This window comes from Rhinatrema bivittatum, chromosome 7, assembly GCF_901001135.1.
Source record: "Rhinatrema bivittatum chromosome 7, aRhiBiv1.1, whole genome shotgun sequence".
In the NCBI taxonomy this organism is placed as follows: domain Eukaryota; kingdom Metazoa; phylum Chordata; class Amphibia; order Gymnophiona; family Rhinatrematidae; genus Rhinatrema; species Rhinatrema bivittatum.
Genome location: NC_042621.1, coordinates 310,159,145 through 310,175,131, shown reverse-complemented (window position 1 = coordinate 310,175,131; position 15,987 = coordinate 310,159,145). Strand labels below are relative to the sequence as shown.

The 15,987-nt window shown below is 45.1% G+C and overlaps 1 protein-coding gene across 1 annotated transcript in view; it reads right to left on the bottom strand.

The window, feature by feature from the left end:
* Nucleotides 1-15,987, bottom strand: part of LOC115096252 (deleted in malignant brain tumors 1 protein-like) — a 397,025-nt gene that overhangs the window by 121,651 nt on the left and 259,387 nt on the right. The window contains exons 23-25 of the mRNA XM_029610760.1: nt 11,158-11,187; nt 4,263-4,580; nt 1,278-1,307 (exon numbers count right to left, since the gene is read on the bottom strand). Of these exons, the coding sequence (XP_029466620.1) occupies nt 1,278-1,307; nt 4,263-4,580; nt 11,158-11,187 (378 nt within the window). The remainder of the gene's footprint in view (nt 1-1,277; nt 1,308-4,262; nt 4,581-11,157; nt 11,188-15,987) is intronic.

Below are 15,987 nucleotides of genomic sequence, written 5' to 3'. Positions count from 1 at the left end.
AAATAATCAGCGGCGTGGAAGAACATTAAATTCCACAAGGTGAAGCTTCCTTTGCAGGTTTCCCAGGTTTCTCAATTCCTCTGATCTATGGAAGCTTTTGCTCCCTCTCCCTGTGCTCCCATAGTTGATCTTCAGCCAGGGGTAGCTAGGATAGGGATAGGGGAGGGGAGGCGCGAGGAAGGGGAAGGGAGGTTAGAGTAGGGGGTAGGGAAGTTTCCTCCCAGTCTGCTCCTTAATTGGAGCAGACTGGGAGGGAACTGGGGAAGGCCAAAATGTGTCGCTGCCCGAAAATTGCATTATTCCACCCCCCCCCCCTTGTGCATCGCCAAGATTTTATAACATGCGCATGCAGACCCGTGCATGTTATAAAATTGCGCGTCCACGTGCGTGTGCCGGGTAGTGTGTGCACATAGAGGCCCACGCATGTGTTTAAAAATCTACCCTAAATTTTCCTGTATCAAGGTTACTATCAGCAACTGAGCTGCTTAAAAAATACTTTGGTGAAGTTTTGTCAATTCCTCCTATAAAAGAAATGACTATTTCTAAATTGTATTATATTCCTAGGTCTAAGATTAGGCCTCAAGTGGGGGAGGAAGGAGTGGATATATTTCAAGGGGATTCTCTTAAGTTGACCTCCTTTTTGGAAGCTTCCATTGACGATATACCTACCAGAGCTACTCTATTGGTGTCATTTTGTAGTGAACAGGATGAGATCTTGGTACTTGAGAAATATTTTAAAAATAAAGATTTCCTTTTTTGTGGTCAAAAAATTCAATATTCCCTGATGTTGCTAGAAGCACTGAGTTGAGGAGGAAACCATTTTTGTTATTAAAACCAAGAGTTTTATCCCTGGGAGCAGTTTGTTTCCCTAAAATTCCCCTGCAAATGTCTGGTTATATATCAGAAGAATAAGTTCATATTTCAAGAGCCTACCCATCTTGAGACCTTTTCTGGTGGATAAGGGGTCGTGATGAGGTGTATATACAATTTGATTGTTTTGTAAGGTATAAATGGCACTTAATTGATATTATTTCTCATTTCTGTAATTATTAGTTTTTTCTTATTACCCTATTGGGTTATTGCCTGAATTAATCTCCCATAATTATGGGGACTATTCTGTTGGAATATTACATTTTTTTTTCTTTTTTCTTGGTGCACAGTGGTTATATGTATAAGTTTGTTTGTTGGATATTTTCAATGTATGTTGTTAAAATCCTAATAAAATATATATAAAAAAAAAAAAATCTACCCCAAAGAGTATAAAAATCTGAAGTTACCTAGTGGTCTAGTCGGAGAGGATCCTGGAGCTGATAAAATGGAAAAAAAAGAACATTCATGGTCACTCTCTGGTTATTTCCTATTAAAAGCAAATGAAAGTTTAAGAACATAAGAACATAAGAAATTGCCATGCTGAGTCAGACCAAGGGTCCATGAAGCCCAGCATCCTGTTTCCAACAGAGGCCAAAACCAGGCCACAAGAACCTGGCAAGTACCCAAACACTAAGAAGATCCCAGGCTACTGATGCAATTAATAGCAGTGGCTATTCCCTAAGTAAACTTGATTAATAGCAGGTAATGGACTTCTCCTCCAAGAACTTATCCAATCCTTTTTTAAACCCAATTACACTAAGGGGCAGATTTTCAAAAGGTTACCTGCGTAACCCCCGAAAAACTGCCCCAAGCTGCCTCTGCGCGCGCCGAGCCTATCTTGCATAGGCTCGGCGGCGCGCACAAGCCCCAGGACGCGCGTGTGTCCGAGGCTTCGAATAAGGGGCAGTCCAGAGGCGTGGCCGGAGGCATGGCGGTTGTGCTGGGGTATGGCGCGCTGGCAGCGAGGCAGGCGTAACTCGATGAAATAAGGTGGGGGGGGGGGGGAACGGAGCAGCCATGGAGGGAGCAGCCTTGGAGGGAACAGGGAAAGCCATTGGGCCTCCCTAGGGCTTGGCATGCGCAAGGTGCACAAGTGTGCACCCCCTTGCGCGCGCAGACCCTGGATTTTATAACAAATGTACCCCGCGCGCGTAACTTTTAAAATCGGCCCCTATCTGCACTAACTAAGGTGGAGCCCATCCCTTCGGAAGAGACTCCCCCTTCCCCAAAAGGTTCCCCAGTTCCTAACAAAACTGAATCCCTCTTCCTTGCACCATCGTCTCATCCACGCATTGAGACTCCGGAGCTCTGCCTGCCTCTGGTGACCTGCGCGTGGAACAGGGAGCATTTCAGAGAATGACACCCTGGAGGTTCTGGATTTAAGTTTTCTACCTAAGAGCCTAAATTTGGCTTCCAGAACCTCCCTCCCACATTTTCCTATGTCGTTGGTGCCCACATGTACCACAACAGCCGGCTCCTCCCCAGCACTGTCTAAAATCCTATCTAGGTGACGCGTGAGGTCTGCCACCTTTGCATCAGGCAGGTAAATTACCAGGCAGTCCTCACGTCCAGCTATCTATTTATGTATTTATTTTATTTATTTAATGCTTTTATATACCAAAGTTCGTATGAACATCACATCGGTTTACATAGAACGGATAGAGAGGAGGAAATGGGAAAGAAAAGGAGTAGAAATTACATTAAACAAAATAACTGGTTGAATAAAAATGGCAAAAAATAGAAGGTTGTAATCTTAGAGATTAAAAGGATAGTGGAGGAAGGATAGGCAATGGTAGGGAGAACAGTAGTAACAATAAAACTGAATAAACATAACATATATATATTATTATATAACATATAACATAATAATCAAATCACCAACTATGATGGCCGGCCTAACCCTTCCATCTTGGGCAGTAGCCCTGGGACACTTGTCCTCAGTGCGAGAGCAGGTCCTTGCTACAGGATCACTTCCTGCTACCCCAGGGTGATGCTCTCCAACTGAGAGACCTTCCTGTTCCAAGGCAGCACTGGGACTGCCAGACTGGATTGTGGAGAAGTTCATAAGCTGCTATTAATCAAGTCGATTTAAGGAAAATAGCCACTGCTTATTACCGGCATCAGTAGTATGGGATCTATTTAATGTTTGGGTACTTCCCAAGTACTTGTAACCTAGATTGGCCACTGTTGGAAACAGGATGCAGGGCTTGATGGACTCTCGGTCTGACCCAGTATGGCAACGTCTTATCTTCTTAAATTTTATTAGCCAGATATTTTATCATGTAAATTTAGCTGGACATTCCAGATGCATTTCAGATAGGAGTTATGCTAGCTGGATAAGTTATCATGCTAACTGATATTCAGAGTTATCAGATAACGTATCCAGCTAAGTCTGGTCATGCCACAAAGCTGTCCTAAAGTTTTCCAGCTAAGTTAGCCAGATTATATACCTCTAAAGTTAGCTGGATAAGTTTATCTGGCTAACCTTTATATCTGGACAGTAATGGAATATGTACCCCAGTATCTCTAATGTCCGGAAAGGTGGCCACCTGAGCACCAGTGATCATCAGATGGTATGGTCTGATACAGTGACTAAGATGGAGAGAAGTCATCAAAATCAAAGTCATGGATTTCAGAAATACAGACTTTGAAAAAATGGGGAAGTACCTTGAGGAGGATCTAAAAGGCTGGGAGGAGTTAGGAGAAGTGGAACAGCAGTGGGCTAAATTTAAAGGAACTATAATAAAGGCAACGAACCTTTAAGTAAGAAAAGTGAATAAAAGTAAGAAGAAAAGGCAACTGTTATAGTTACCTAAAGAGGTAACCGAAAAAATAAAGGCAAAAATATCAGCATTCAAAAAATACAAAGGAACATAAAGACAGGGGAGAATAACTGGTGAAACTGAAAAAGACGAGGAAAGAAATCAGCATGGAAAGAGCTTTAGTAGAAGAAAGGATCACCAACGAGAGAAAGTGAGGTGGATAACCTTTTTTCAGGCATATCAGAGAAAAGAGGAAGGCCAGTGGCGGTATTGTAAGGTTGATAGGAGACGAGGCTCGTTATATGGAGAAAGATGAGGAAAACGCAGAAACATTAAACAAACCCTCCATCTCGGTGCTCCCTAAAGACGACCCTGGGGAAGGAGCATTGCTGGTTGCTAAATGCATGAAAAGGAGTGGGGTAGATACTTGTTTGTGTTTGTGTGGAATTAGCAAAAATGAAAGTGGACAAAGCCATGGAGCTGGATGAGATACACCCCATGGTACTTAAGGAGCTCAGAGAGATGAGGATGCGTCCAATCTGTTCTGTATAATGATTGTAGATTAATAATGACAAAATTCAATAGAAACACTCCCATATAAAGCAGATACAATGAATAAGCTCCATTTACCTGAGCATACAACGCTAGCATCTCTAGCATGGCCACAGACACTTGTGGCCCAGCCACTGTTAAAGCACTGCCACAGATAGGGTTCACTTCCTGTACACTGCACGCTACCCAGAAGGACACTTCCTACTCCTTGACCATAAAAGGCATTTCCTGGGGCAGAAAGCGCCGACCCACAGCCCAGCTGCCTGCACACGACCTGAGCATCAGTGCGATCCCATCCATTATCACAAACTGTGCCCCAGACTCCGTTGTAGTAAACTTCAACACGACCCCTGCACTGGTCCTCTCCGTTAGCTAGTCGCAGAGCTTGAGGCTGATCTGAAACGCCAAAAGATATTTATTAAATTCCACAGGGTGAGGCTTCCTAAGCAGGTTTATTTCTTAAACATTTTGATTAATCTATGGAAACTCCTTGCTCCTTCTCCCCGTCTCCCAAAATGAAATCATCTCTCTTATGATGTGTCAGCAGTCAGCCAGAATATGAGGTACACATCCCTCACATCCCTGGTAGCAGATTTCTATAGCAGCCAGGAACATCTGAGGCAATGACATATGACACAAACTCTGGTTCAGCCTGAGGTGGGTCAAAGTCTGAATCAGGTTAGAATGATCCAAATTAGAATCAGAAGTGAGTGGCTTCATATTCACCCATCCACACCAGCATTACGTAAGTTACACCTGAAGTGAGGAAATTGACCTTTCTGTGTCATTTTTCTCATTGTGCTCTCTTAGTGGGAATTATCGCAACCATGTATTTGGTTAAATAGCAATCTATGCACCTAAATTGTCTATCTGGAAAATGTCCTCTCAGCATAGTAAAACAGCACACGATTATTAATAATGCAAGTACTTTTTGCTGTATTACCGTGAAGTGCTGTGTTATCTGCTGCTTTTATATACGTAAATCCTTTTGAAAATTCTCCCCATTATTTGCTGAATACAATCTACCCCGGTCCAAAGCAGGTGCAATCGTCCATGAGTCCCTTGTACCCAGGGCAAGAGTGAAAGGAGAAGCAGGTCCTTATTTTCTCTTAGAAAGCTGTGCAAAGTCCTCAGATAAAAAGTACCTGTGGGCTTGGATGCAGTAGCGACAGCTTGACATTTCCCCCTTATAAGCCTTTAAGGAACAGTGAGTTTATACTTCAATTTACTGCTCTAAAGTCGATCATTGGCTCATTATAGCGATGTATGGAAATAAAGGGCGTATGTTAGGTACCTATCCTTATCAATATATTGTATTACCAGGTTTTATAGGCCCTACCACATATAGCAATGACATCTTTTTGATGTGGTGGGCACTCGGCAAGAACTTTTATTTTTTTCATTACTTGTGATTTGTATTTAGACTTTACTTATGTGTAAACTCTAAACATATGTAGTTCTTCATCGGGAGGGACAAAACACGCACCTTGAGTAAATGCGGATTTAAACAGCAGTTAAGTTAACTTAGAATGACACTGTCATTCTTCTGATGAAGCACTACGTAGGAAACAAGTACGAGTCCAGTGCCATAAGAACATAAGAACATGCCATGCTGGGTCAGACCAAGGGTCCATCAAGCCCAGCATCCTGTTTCCAACAGAGGCCAAAACCAGGCCACAAGAACCTGGCAATTACCCAAACACTAAGTAGAACCCATGCTACTGATGCAATTAATAGCAGTGGCTATTCCCTAATTGATTAATAGCCATTAATAGACTTCTCCTCCAAGAACTTATCCAAACTTTTTTTGAACCCAGCTTCACTAACTGCACTAACCACATCCTCTGGCAACAAATTCCAGAGCTTTATTGTGCGTTGAGTGAAAAAGAATTTTCTCCGATTAGTCTTAAATGAGCTACTTGCTAACTTCATGGAATGCCCCCTAGTCCTTCTATTATTCGAAAGTGTAAATAACCGAGTCACATCTACTCGTTCAAGACCTCTCATGATCTTAAAGACCTCTATCATATCCCCCCTCAGCCGTCTCTTCTCCAAGCTGAACAGCCCTAACCTCTTCAGCCTTTCCTCATAGGGAAGCTGTTCCATCCCCCCTTTATCATTTTGGTTGCCCTTCTCTGTACCTTCTCCATCACAATTATATCTTTTTTGAGATGCGGCGACCAGAATTGTACACAGTATTCAAGGTGCGGTCTCACCATGGAGCGATACAGAGGCATTATGACATTTTCTGTTTTATTCACCATTCCCTTCCTAATAATTCCTAACATTCTGTTTGCTTTTTGACTGCCGCAGCACACTGAGCCGACGATTTTAAAGTATTATCCACTATGATGCCTAGATCTCTTTCCTGGGTGGTAGCTCCTAATATGGAACCTAACATCGTGTAACTACAGCAAGGGTTATTTTCCCTATATGCAACACCTTGCACTTGTCCACATTAAATTTCATCTGCCATTTGGATGCCCAACCTTCCAGTCTTGCAAGGTTCTCCGGTAATGTATCACAGTCTGCTTGTGATTTAACTACTCTGAATAATTTTGTATCATCCGCAAATTTGATAACCTCACTCATTGTATTCCTTTCCAGATCATTTATAAATATATTGAAAAGCACTGGTCCAAGTACAGATCCCTGAGGTACTCCACTGTTTACCCTTTTCCACTGAGAAAATTAATCATTTAATCCTACTCTCTGTTTCCTGTCTTTTAACCAGTTTGTAATCCACGAAAGGACATCGCCTCCTATCCCATGACTTTTTAGTTTTCGTAGAAGCCTCTCATGAGGGACTTTATTATTTATTTATTTATTTATTTAAAGTTTTTTATATACCGACAATCGTTAAGAAAACATCACATCGGTTTCCATAGAACAACAAACTGGCCAACAGGGCTTTACAGTGTAACTGATAAAAGAACTAGAACTAGGGGGGAGGGGGCAAAAAAGGGGGGGAACGGGGTGGAGGGAGGAGGTTTTACATAGAAACAGGGGAGATATTAAGGGAGGGGAGGTGGAGGGGGGTGGAGGGGTAAGGGAAACTAATTTTCCCTGTACGTACCAGGATCAGTCCAGGACACCTGGGTTGTGACTCCGCACAAGTAGATGGAGACAGACTAAAACTTGTGGGCGGAGCATATATGCCCCTGTGCCAGTCACAGCCCCTCAGTCTTACTCTGTCTCCAGTAGGTGGTGCAGGTCCGGTCACAGCCCTGTCAGGCCTGATTCTGTGTGGTTAGTCAGGTTCGCTTTTTGGGTTTTATTTTCTATTAGGCCTATTTGGTTTTTTTCTGCAAATTGGGTTTTTTGGTTAATTTGGTTAATTTTAGTCCCGGTTGCCCTGCCTCCCAGGGGAGTTGAGAGGTCCTGAGGGGACTACCCTCCCCAGGTTGAGGCCGCTGCTAGGGTTGAGGACCCGGCTGGACTAGTAGCAGCGTCAGGGGTGACACCGGGGAGCCCGGTTCACTCACCCCTGCAGGACAGAAATATAATGCTTAAATACGAGAAAAGAATAATAGGATGGTATACTGGGAGGAAGGGGAAATGAAAGGGGAATTCAGTAGGTGTGGAGAGAGAATAAGTATGGGAGAGAAGCAGGGAAGGGAAGTGTGGCTCATGCATAGGCTCGTTTGAACAGCCAGGTCTTGAGATTCTGTCTGAATGTTTTAGGGCATTTCTCAAGGCGTAGGTGGGTGGGCATGGCGTTCCATAATGATGGACCAGCTAGGGATATTGCACGTTGTTTGGTGGCTGTAAGATGGAAGAGTTTGGGAGAGGGAGTGTGAATGCTTGCGGTGTAGGGCGTTCTGGTGGGTCTGGAAGAGGTACGGAGGTGTAAGTTGTCAGGGAACCAATGCATGTCAGGATTGTGTATAGCTTTGTGGATAAGGGTAAGGGTTTTAAATTGGATTCTAGCAGTGATGGGGAGCCAGTGAAGTTGCTTCAGAATGGGTGTAATATGATCTTTTCTACGGGTGCCTGTCAATACGCGTGCTGCAGCGTTTTGCAGCAACTGCAGGGGGGCAAGGCTGTTTTTCGGGAGACCTAGGAGTAGGGCATTAGAGTAATCAATTTTAGATAATATAAGGGCTTGTAAGGCTGTTCTAAAGTCGTTGAAGTGCAGGATGGGTTTAAGTTTTTTGAGGGTGTGTAATTTATAGTAACAGTCTTTGAGGGTGGAGGAGATGAATTTCTGTAGGCTGAATTGAGGGTCAAGAATAACTCCTAGGTCTCTTACGGCTTGCGAGAGGCCTGGGGGAGCAAGGGGGGGGGGGGTTGGGCTGAGGAGGTGGCTGAGGCGGCGGGTAGAGGATTGATGTGTTGGGGTGAAATGATCATAAGTTCTGTTTTATTAGGATTTAGGGCTAGATTGAGTTGTGTGAGTAGACAGTTGATGGATGAGAGGGCATTATCCCATCTTTTTAGTGCGTTGGCGATGGAGTCTGTGATGGGTATAAGAACTTGGACGTCATCTGCGTAGACAAAATGTGGGAGGTCGAGATTTGAGAGTAGCTGGCAGAGGGGGAGGAGGTATATGTTAAAGAGGGTAGATGATAAGGAGGAGCCTTGGGGGACACCCCTTGTGATGTCAATAGGCTCAGATTCGTGGTTTTCAATTTTTACCTTGAATTGTCTGTCACTTATGTAAGATTTGAACCAGCGGAGAGGGGTCCCAGAGATGCCAATGTCAGCTAGCCTGTCGAGTAATATAGTGTGGTTAATGGTGTCGAAGGCAGCGGAAATGTCTAAAAGGGCCAGAAAGAATGAGTGACCTTTGTCAAAGCCTCTGATGACAAGGTCGTTGAGGGAGAGCAGTAGAGTTTCAGTACTGAAGCGCTTTCTAAAGCCGTGCTGTGAAGGATAGAGTATCTGGTGCTGGTCTAAGTAGTCTGACAGTTGGGTATTGACAGATTTTTCAAGTACTTTGGCGATGAAGGGGAGGTTGGAGATGGGTCGGTAGTTGGATAGGTCAGAAGGGTCAAGTTTTGGTTTCTTAAGGATGGGTTTTACTATGGCTGATTTGAGCTGGGAGGGAACATCTCCAGAGGATAAGGAGGAGTTGATGATATCAGCTAGAGGTTGGGAAATGCTATCTGGGATTGTCAACAGCATTTTGGAGGGGATCATGTCAGAGGGATGGGTGGCAGGTCGCATTTTCTTGAGTATTGTAGAGATTTCAGAGGAAGATGCACTTTCAAAAGTATCTATTTTATAGTCAATGACATTAGGGGTGAATTTGGTTGGTGAGGGAGAAGAGGGAAAGCGGGAGGCAATGGTGGCAATTTTGTTGTGGAAGTATTGAGCAAGTTGGTTGCATTTAGTGTGGGGGTCGTCGCATGGAATCGAGTTGGGAGATGTCATGGTGAGGTTGGTTATTATAGCAAAAAGGGCTTTTGGGTTGTATTGAAAGTTGTGAATTTTGATGGCATAGTAGTCTCGTTTGGCTTGGAGAGTGTTAGTTCTGTAGTCATGCAAAAGAGTTTTGTATTTTGCAAGTTGCGTGGTAGAAGGATCTTTACGCCAAATCTTTTCTTGAGTTCTGAGATTGTGTTTTTGGAGTTTTAGTTCAGGTGTGTACTTTGTCAAACGCCTTCTGAAAATCCAAATACACTACAGACTTATGTGAATTCTTACGTGAATTCTTTTACTTCAAATTTTCAATGTTCAGAATGAACTGCATGATGGAGTAAACTCAACTGTTTCACCAGACTTATTCTTGGATGCATTTTTTCAAGTTTACCTTATACAAACCTTACTAATAAGGTGGTGGAGTTTATTCATACACATTGATGTATATTATCGTGTCATTTGAGTTTGGATTCACCTCTTTTATTTGTCTTTAAATGATATAAGAATCTTTGTAATCATCATTTTTCCAAGCACTCAAAATGTGGTCAATGGACTCCATTGTGCTATTTGTCGGTTTTCACAATTACCGAATGTTTTTGTACATCCTCAAAATGGTAAATGTTTCAGATTATGATTACAGACCACTTGTGACCTCATCAAGTTATATAAGTGATACTTCTATGTGCCCTCCTGTATGTTGGGATGATGATAAAATATTGTATCATTGTACATCGGAGCAATGTATGCAATGGCTGAGTTGATGCTCCTTTATGTTATCATTGTCTGGAATGAAAACTTGGGGTGGATGAGATTTTATTTATTTTATTTATTTATTTAAATTCTTTTAATATACCGATGCTCAAGACCAGGTCTTATCGTACCGGTTTACAATGAACTAGGGGGAAAAAAACCAGTTAACAATGGAAGCAAGAAATTACATTATAACAGGGAATGTGGAACTTGGTTGTTAGAGAAAAAGGATAGGTTAAACAATTTCTAACTGGAGAACAAAGCAAATAAGCAGAAACGTAAGTGCTTACATGGTAAGCATTATATACAAAATTGTGTCGTGTGTAATATTAGGCAAGTTATATTAAAGTGCAGTTAGCCGAGAAATAGTTCCTTTTTTGAGTTGCTGAAGGAGGATGTAACTGATGGCGGGTGATGGTGATATTAACCATCATTAGATTGATTTGCAACACAGTTGGATATTTTGTTTAAATTCTGTGAGTACAGGTGGTTTAAATCTTAAGGTTGAAAGAGTGGTCTTTATATGAATTTTATTTTTCATGCTTGATGGGTTGATGTGGTTGCTTGAAGATGAAGTGTTGCTAATCACCTAACTGGTTAATGATGAGGGTATTTAAGTTTTTCTATCTCCTTTGGGCCTGATGGCGTTTTTGGAATTCAGTAGATGGAAGTGGGAGTGTTGGATGTTATGGGCCTCTATATCTTAGATTTATTATATTTGTTTGCTAAGTTCCTTACTTTGCTTTTGTTATATTGTAATACAATGTTTTAAGTTGTGATCTAATGAAGCTGCATTACTGTTCCTTTCCTTGGTTCTATTTCATATCATGAAACACAGCATATTAAAATCTGAAGTTACCTAGTGGTCTAGCTGGAGACGATCCTGGAGCTGTTAAAAAAAATAAATAATAATTTGTGTCACTCCCTGGTTATCTGCGACTGTTCTATATTGCTACTACATATGCACAGGAATATTGTTGTCTGCTTCTTAACCAAGCATAGTCTCCCCTAAGTACCCAATAAAATCTAACTATAATAAAGAGGATAGTTTCCCCACACCTGCATTGCAGGTGTGCAAACTGAGTTTTGTCCCTATCCAGCTCCAGCTCCACCCTTTTCTCTCTCTGTATGGAAATTGAGCACCTCCCCTCACTCTAGCTGTACTCTCCAGCTCTGCCCTTCTCTCTTTCTGTATGGAAATTGAGCACCGCCCCTCACTCTAGCTGAACTCTCCAGCTCTGCCCTTCTCTCTTTCTGTATGGAAATTGAGCACCGCCCCTCACTCTAGCTGAACTCTCCAGCTCTGCCCTTCTCTCTTTCTGTATGGAAATTGAGCACCGCCCCTCACTCTAGCTGTACTCTCCAGCTCTGCCCTTCTCTCTTTCTGTATGGAAATTGAGCACCTCCCCTCACTCTAGCTGTACTCTCCAGCTCTGCCCTTCTCTCTTTCTGTATGGAAATTGAGCACCGCCCCTCACTCTAGCTGAACTCTCCAGCTCTGCCCTTCTCTCTTTCTGTATGGAAATTGAGCACCGCCCCTCACTCTAGCTGTACTCTCCAGCTCTGCCCTTCTCTCTTTCTGTATGGAAATTGAGCACCGCCCCTCACTCTAGCTGTACTCTCCAGCTCTGCCCTTCTCTCTTTCTGAATGGAAATTGAGCACCGCCCCTCACTCTAGCTGTACTCTCCAGCTCTGCCCTTCTCTCTTTCTGTCTGGAAATTGAGCACCGCCCCTCACTCTAGCTGAACTCTCCAGCTCTGCCCTTCTCTCTTTCTGTCTGGAAATTGAGCACCGCCCCTCACTCTAGCTGTACTCTCCTGCTCTGCCCTTCTCCTCTTTCTGTCTGGAAATTGAGCACCGCCCCTCACTCTAGCTGTACTCTCCTGCTCTGCCCTTCTCTCTCTCTGTCTGGAAATTGAGCACCGCCCCTCACTCTAGCTGAACTCTCCAGCTCTGCCCTTCTCTCTTTCTGTATGGAAATTGAGCACCGCCCCTCACTCTAGCTGAACTCACCAGCTCTGCCCTTCTCTCTCTCTGTATGGAAATTGAGCACGGCCCCTCACTCTAGCTATACTCTCCAGCTCTGCCCTTCTCCTCTGTCTGGAAATTGAGCACCTCCCCTCACTCTAGCTGTACTCTCCAGCTCTGCCCTTCTCTCTTTCTGTATGGAAATTGAGCACCGCCCCTCACTCTAGCTGTACTCTCCAGCTCTGCCCTTCTCTCTCTCTGTATGGAAATTGAGCACCGCCCCTCACTCTAGCTGAACTCTCCAGCTCTGCCCTTCTCTCTTTCTGTATGGAAATTGAGCACCGCCCCTCACTCTAGCTGAACTCTCCAGCTCTGCCCTTCTCTCTTTCTGTATGGAAATTGAGCACCGCCCCTCACTCTAGCTGTACTCTCCAGCTCTGCCCTTCTCTCTTTCTGTATGGAAATTGAGCACCTCCCCTCACTCTAGCTGTACTCTCCAGCTCTGCCCTTCTCTCTTTCTGTATGGAAATTGAGCACCCGCCCCTCACTCTAGCTGAACTCTCCAGCTCTGCCCTTCTCTCTTTCTGTATGGAAATTGAGCACCGCCCCTCACTCTAGCTGTACTCTCCAGCTCTGCCCTTCTCTCTTTCTGTATGGAAATTGAGCACCGCCCCTCACTCTAGCTGTACTCTCCAGCTCTGCCCTTCTCTCTTTCTGTATGGAAATTGAGCACCTCCCCTCACTCTAGCTGTACTCTCCAGCTCTGCCCTTCTCTCTTTCTGTATGGAAATTGAGCACCGCCCCTCACTCTAGCTGAACTCTCCAGCTCTGCCCTTCTCTCTTTCTGTATGGAAATTGAGCACCGCCCCTCACTCTAGCTGTACTCTCCAGCTCTGCCCTTCTCTCTTTCTGTATGGAAATTGAGCACCGCCCCTCACTCTAGCTGTACTCTCCAGCTCTGCCCTTCTCTCTTTCTGAATGGAAATTGAGCACCGCCCCTCACTCTAGCTGTACTCTCCAGCTCTGCCCTTCTCTCTTTCTGTCTGGAAATTGAGCACCGCCCCTCACTCTAGCTGTACTCTCCAGCTCTGCCCTTCTCTCTTTCTGTCTGGAAATTGAGCACCGCCCCTCACTCTAGCTGTACTCTCCTGCTCTGCCCTTCTCCTCTTTCTGTCTGGAAATTGAGCACCGCCCCTCACTCTAGCTGTACTCTCCTGCTCTGCCCTTTTCCTCTTTCTGTCTGGAAATTGAGCACCGCCCCTCACTCTAGCTGAACTCACCAGCTCTGCCCTTCTCTCTCTCTGTATGGAAATTGAGCACCTCCCCTCACTCTAGCTATACTCTCCAGCTCTGCCTTTCTCTCTTTCTGTATGGAAATTGAGCACCGCCCCTCACTCTAGCTGCACTCTCCAGCTCTGCTCTTCTCTCTGTATGGAATATGAGCACCGCACCTCACTCTAGCTGTACTCTCCAGCTCTGCCCTTCTCTCTTTCTGTATGGAAATTGAGCACCGCCCCTCACTCTAGCTGTACTCTCCAGCTCTGCCCTTCTCTCTTTCTGTATGGAAATCGAGCACCTCCCCTCACTCTAGCTGTACTCTCCAGCTCTGCCCTTCTCTCTTTCTGTATGGAAATTGAGCACCGCCCCTCACTCTAGCTGTACTCTCCAGCTCTGCTCTTCTCTCTTTCTGTATGGAAATTGAGCACCGCCCCTCACTCTAGCTGTACTCTCCAGCTCTGCTCTTCTCTCTTTCTGTATGGAAATTGAGCACCGCCCCTCACTCTAGCTGTACTCTCCAGCTCTGCTCTTCTCTCTGTATGGAATATGAGCACCGCCCCTCACTCTAGCTGTACTCTCCAGCTCTGCCCTTCTCTCTTTCTGTATGGAAATTGAGCACCGCCCCTCACTCTAGCTGTACTCTCCAGCTCTGCCCTTCTCTCTTTCTGTATGGAAATCGAGCACCTCCCCTCACTCTAGCTGTACTCTCCAGCTCTGCCCTTCTCTCTTTCTGTATGGAAATTGAGCACCTCCCCTCACTCTAGCTGTACTCTCCAGCTTTGCCCTTCTCTCTTTCTGTATGGAAATTGAGCACCGCCCCTCACTCTAGCTGTACTCTCCAGCTCTGCTCTTCTCTCTTTCTGTATGGAAATTGAACACCGTCCCTCACTCTAGCTGTACTCTCCAGCTCTGCTCTTCTCTCTTTCTGTATGGAAATTGAGCACCGCCCCTCACTCTAGCTGAACTCTCCAGCTCTGCCCTTCTCTCTCTCTGTATGGAAATTGAGCACCGCCCCTCACTCTAGCTGAACTCTCCAGCTCTGCCTTTCTCTCTTTCTGTATGGAAATTGAGCACCGCCCCTCACTCTAGCTGTACTCTCCAGCTCTGCCCTTCTCTCTTTCTGTATGGAAATTGAGCACCGCCCCTCACTCTAGCTGTACTCTCCAGCTCTGCCCTTCTCTCTTTCTGTATGGAAATTGAGCACCGCCCCTCACTCTAGCTGTACTCTCCAGCTCTGCCCTTCTCTCTTTCTGTATGGAAATTGAGCACCGCCCCCACACTCTAGCTGTACTCTCCAGCTCTGCCCTTCTCTCTCTCTGTATGGAAATCGAGCACCTCCCCTCACTCTAGCTGTACTCTCCAGCTCTGCCCTTCTCTCTTTCTGTATGGAAATTGAGCACCGCCCCTCACTCTAGCTGTACTCTCCAGCTCTGCCCTTCTCTCTTTCTGTATGGAAATTGAGCACCTCCCCTCACTCTAGCTGTACTCTCCAGCTTTGCCCTTCTCTCTTTCTGTATGGAAATTGAGCACCGCCCCTCACTCTAGCTTACTCTCCAGCTCTGCCCTTCTCTCTTTCTGTATGGAAATTGAGCACCGCCCCTCACTCTAGCTGAACTCTCCAGCTCTGCCCTTCTCTCTCTCTGTATGGAAATTGAGCACCTCCCCTCACTCTAGCTATACTCTCCAGCTCTGCCTTTCTCTCTTTCTGTATGGAAATTGAGCACCGCCCCTCACTCTAGCTGCACTCTCCAGCTCTGCTCTTCTCTCTGTATGGAATATGAGCACCGCCCCTCACTCTAGCTGTACTCTCCAGCTCTGCCCTTCTCTCTTTCTGTATGGAAATTGAGCACCGCCCCTCACTCTAGCTGTACTCTCCAGCTTTGCCCTTCTCTCTTTCTGTATGGAAATTGAGCACCGCCCCTCACTCTAGCTGTACTCTCCAGCTCTGCTCTTCTCTCTTTCTGTATGGAAATTGAGCACCGTCCCTCACTCTAGCTGTACTCTCCAGCTCTGCCCTTCTCTCTTTCTGTATGGAAATTGAGCACCGTCCCTCACTCTAGCTGTACTCTCCAGCTCTGCTCTTCTCTCTTTCTGTATGGAAATTGAGCACCGCCCCTCACTCTAGCTGAACTCTCCAGCTCTGCTCTTCTCTCTGTATGGAATATGAGCACCGCCCCTCACTCTAGCTGTACTCTCCAGCTCTGCCCTTCTCTCTTTCTGTATGGAAATTGAGCACCGCCCCTCACTCTAGCTGTACTCTCCAGCTTTGCCCTTCTCTCTTTCTGTATGGAAATTGAGCACCGCCCCTCACTCTAGCTGTACTCTCCAGCTCTGCTCTTCTCTCTTTCTGTATGGAAATTGAACACCGTCCCTCACTCTAGCTGTACTCTCCAGCTCTGCTCTTCTCTCTTTCTGTATGGAAATTGAGCACCGCCCCTCACT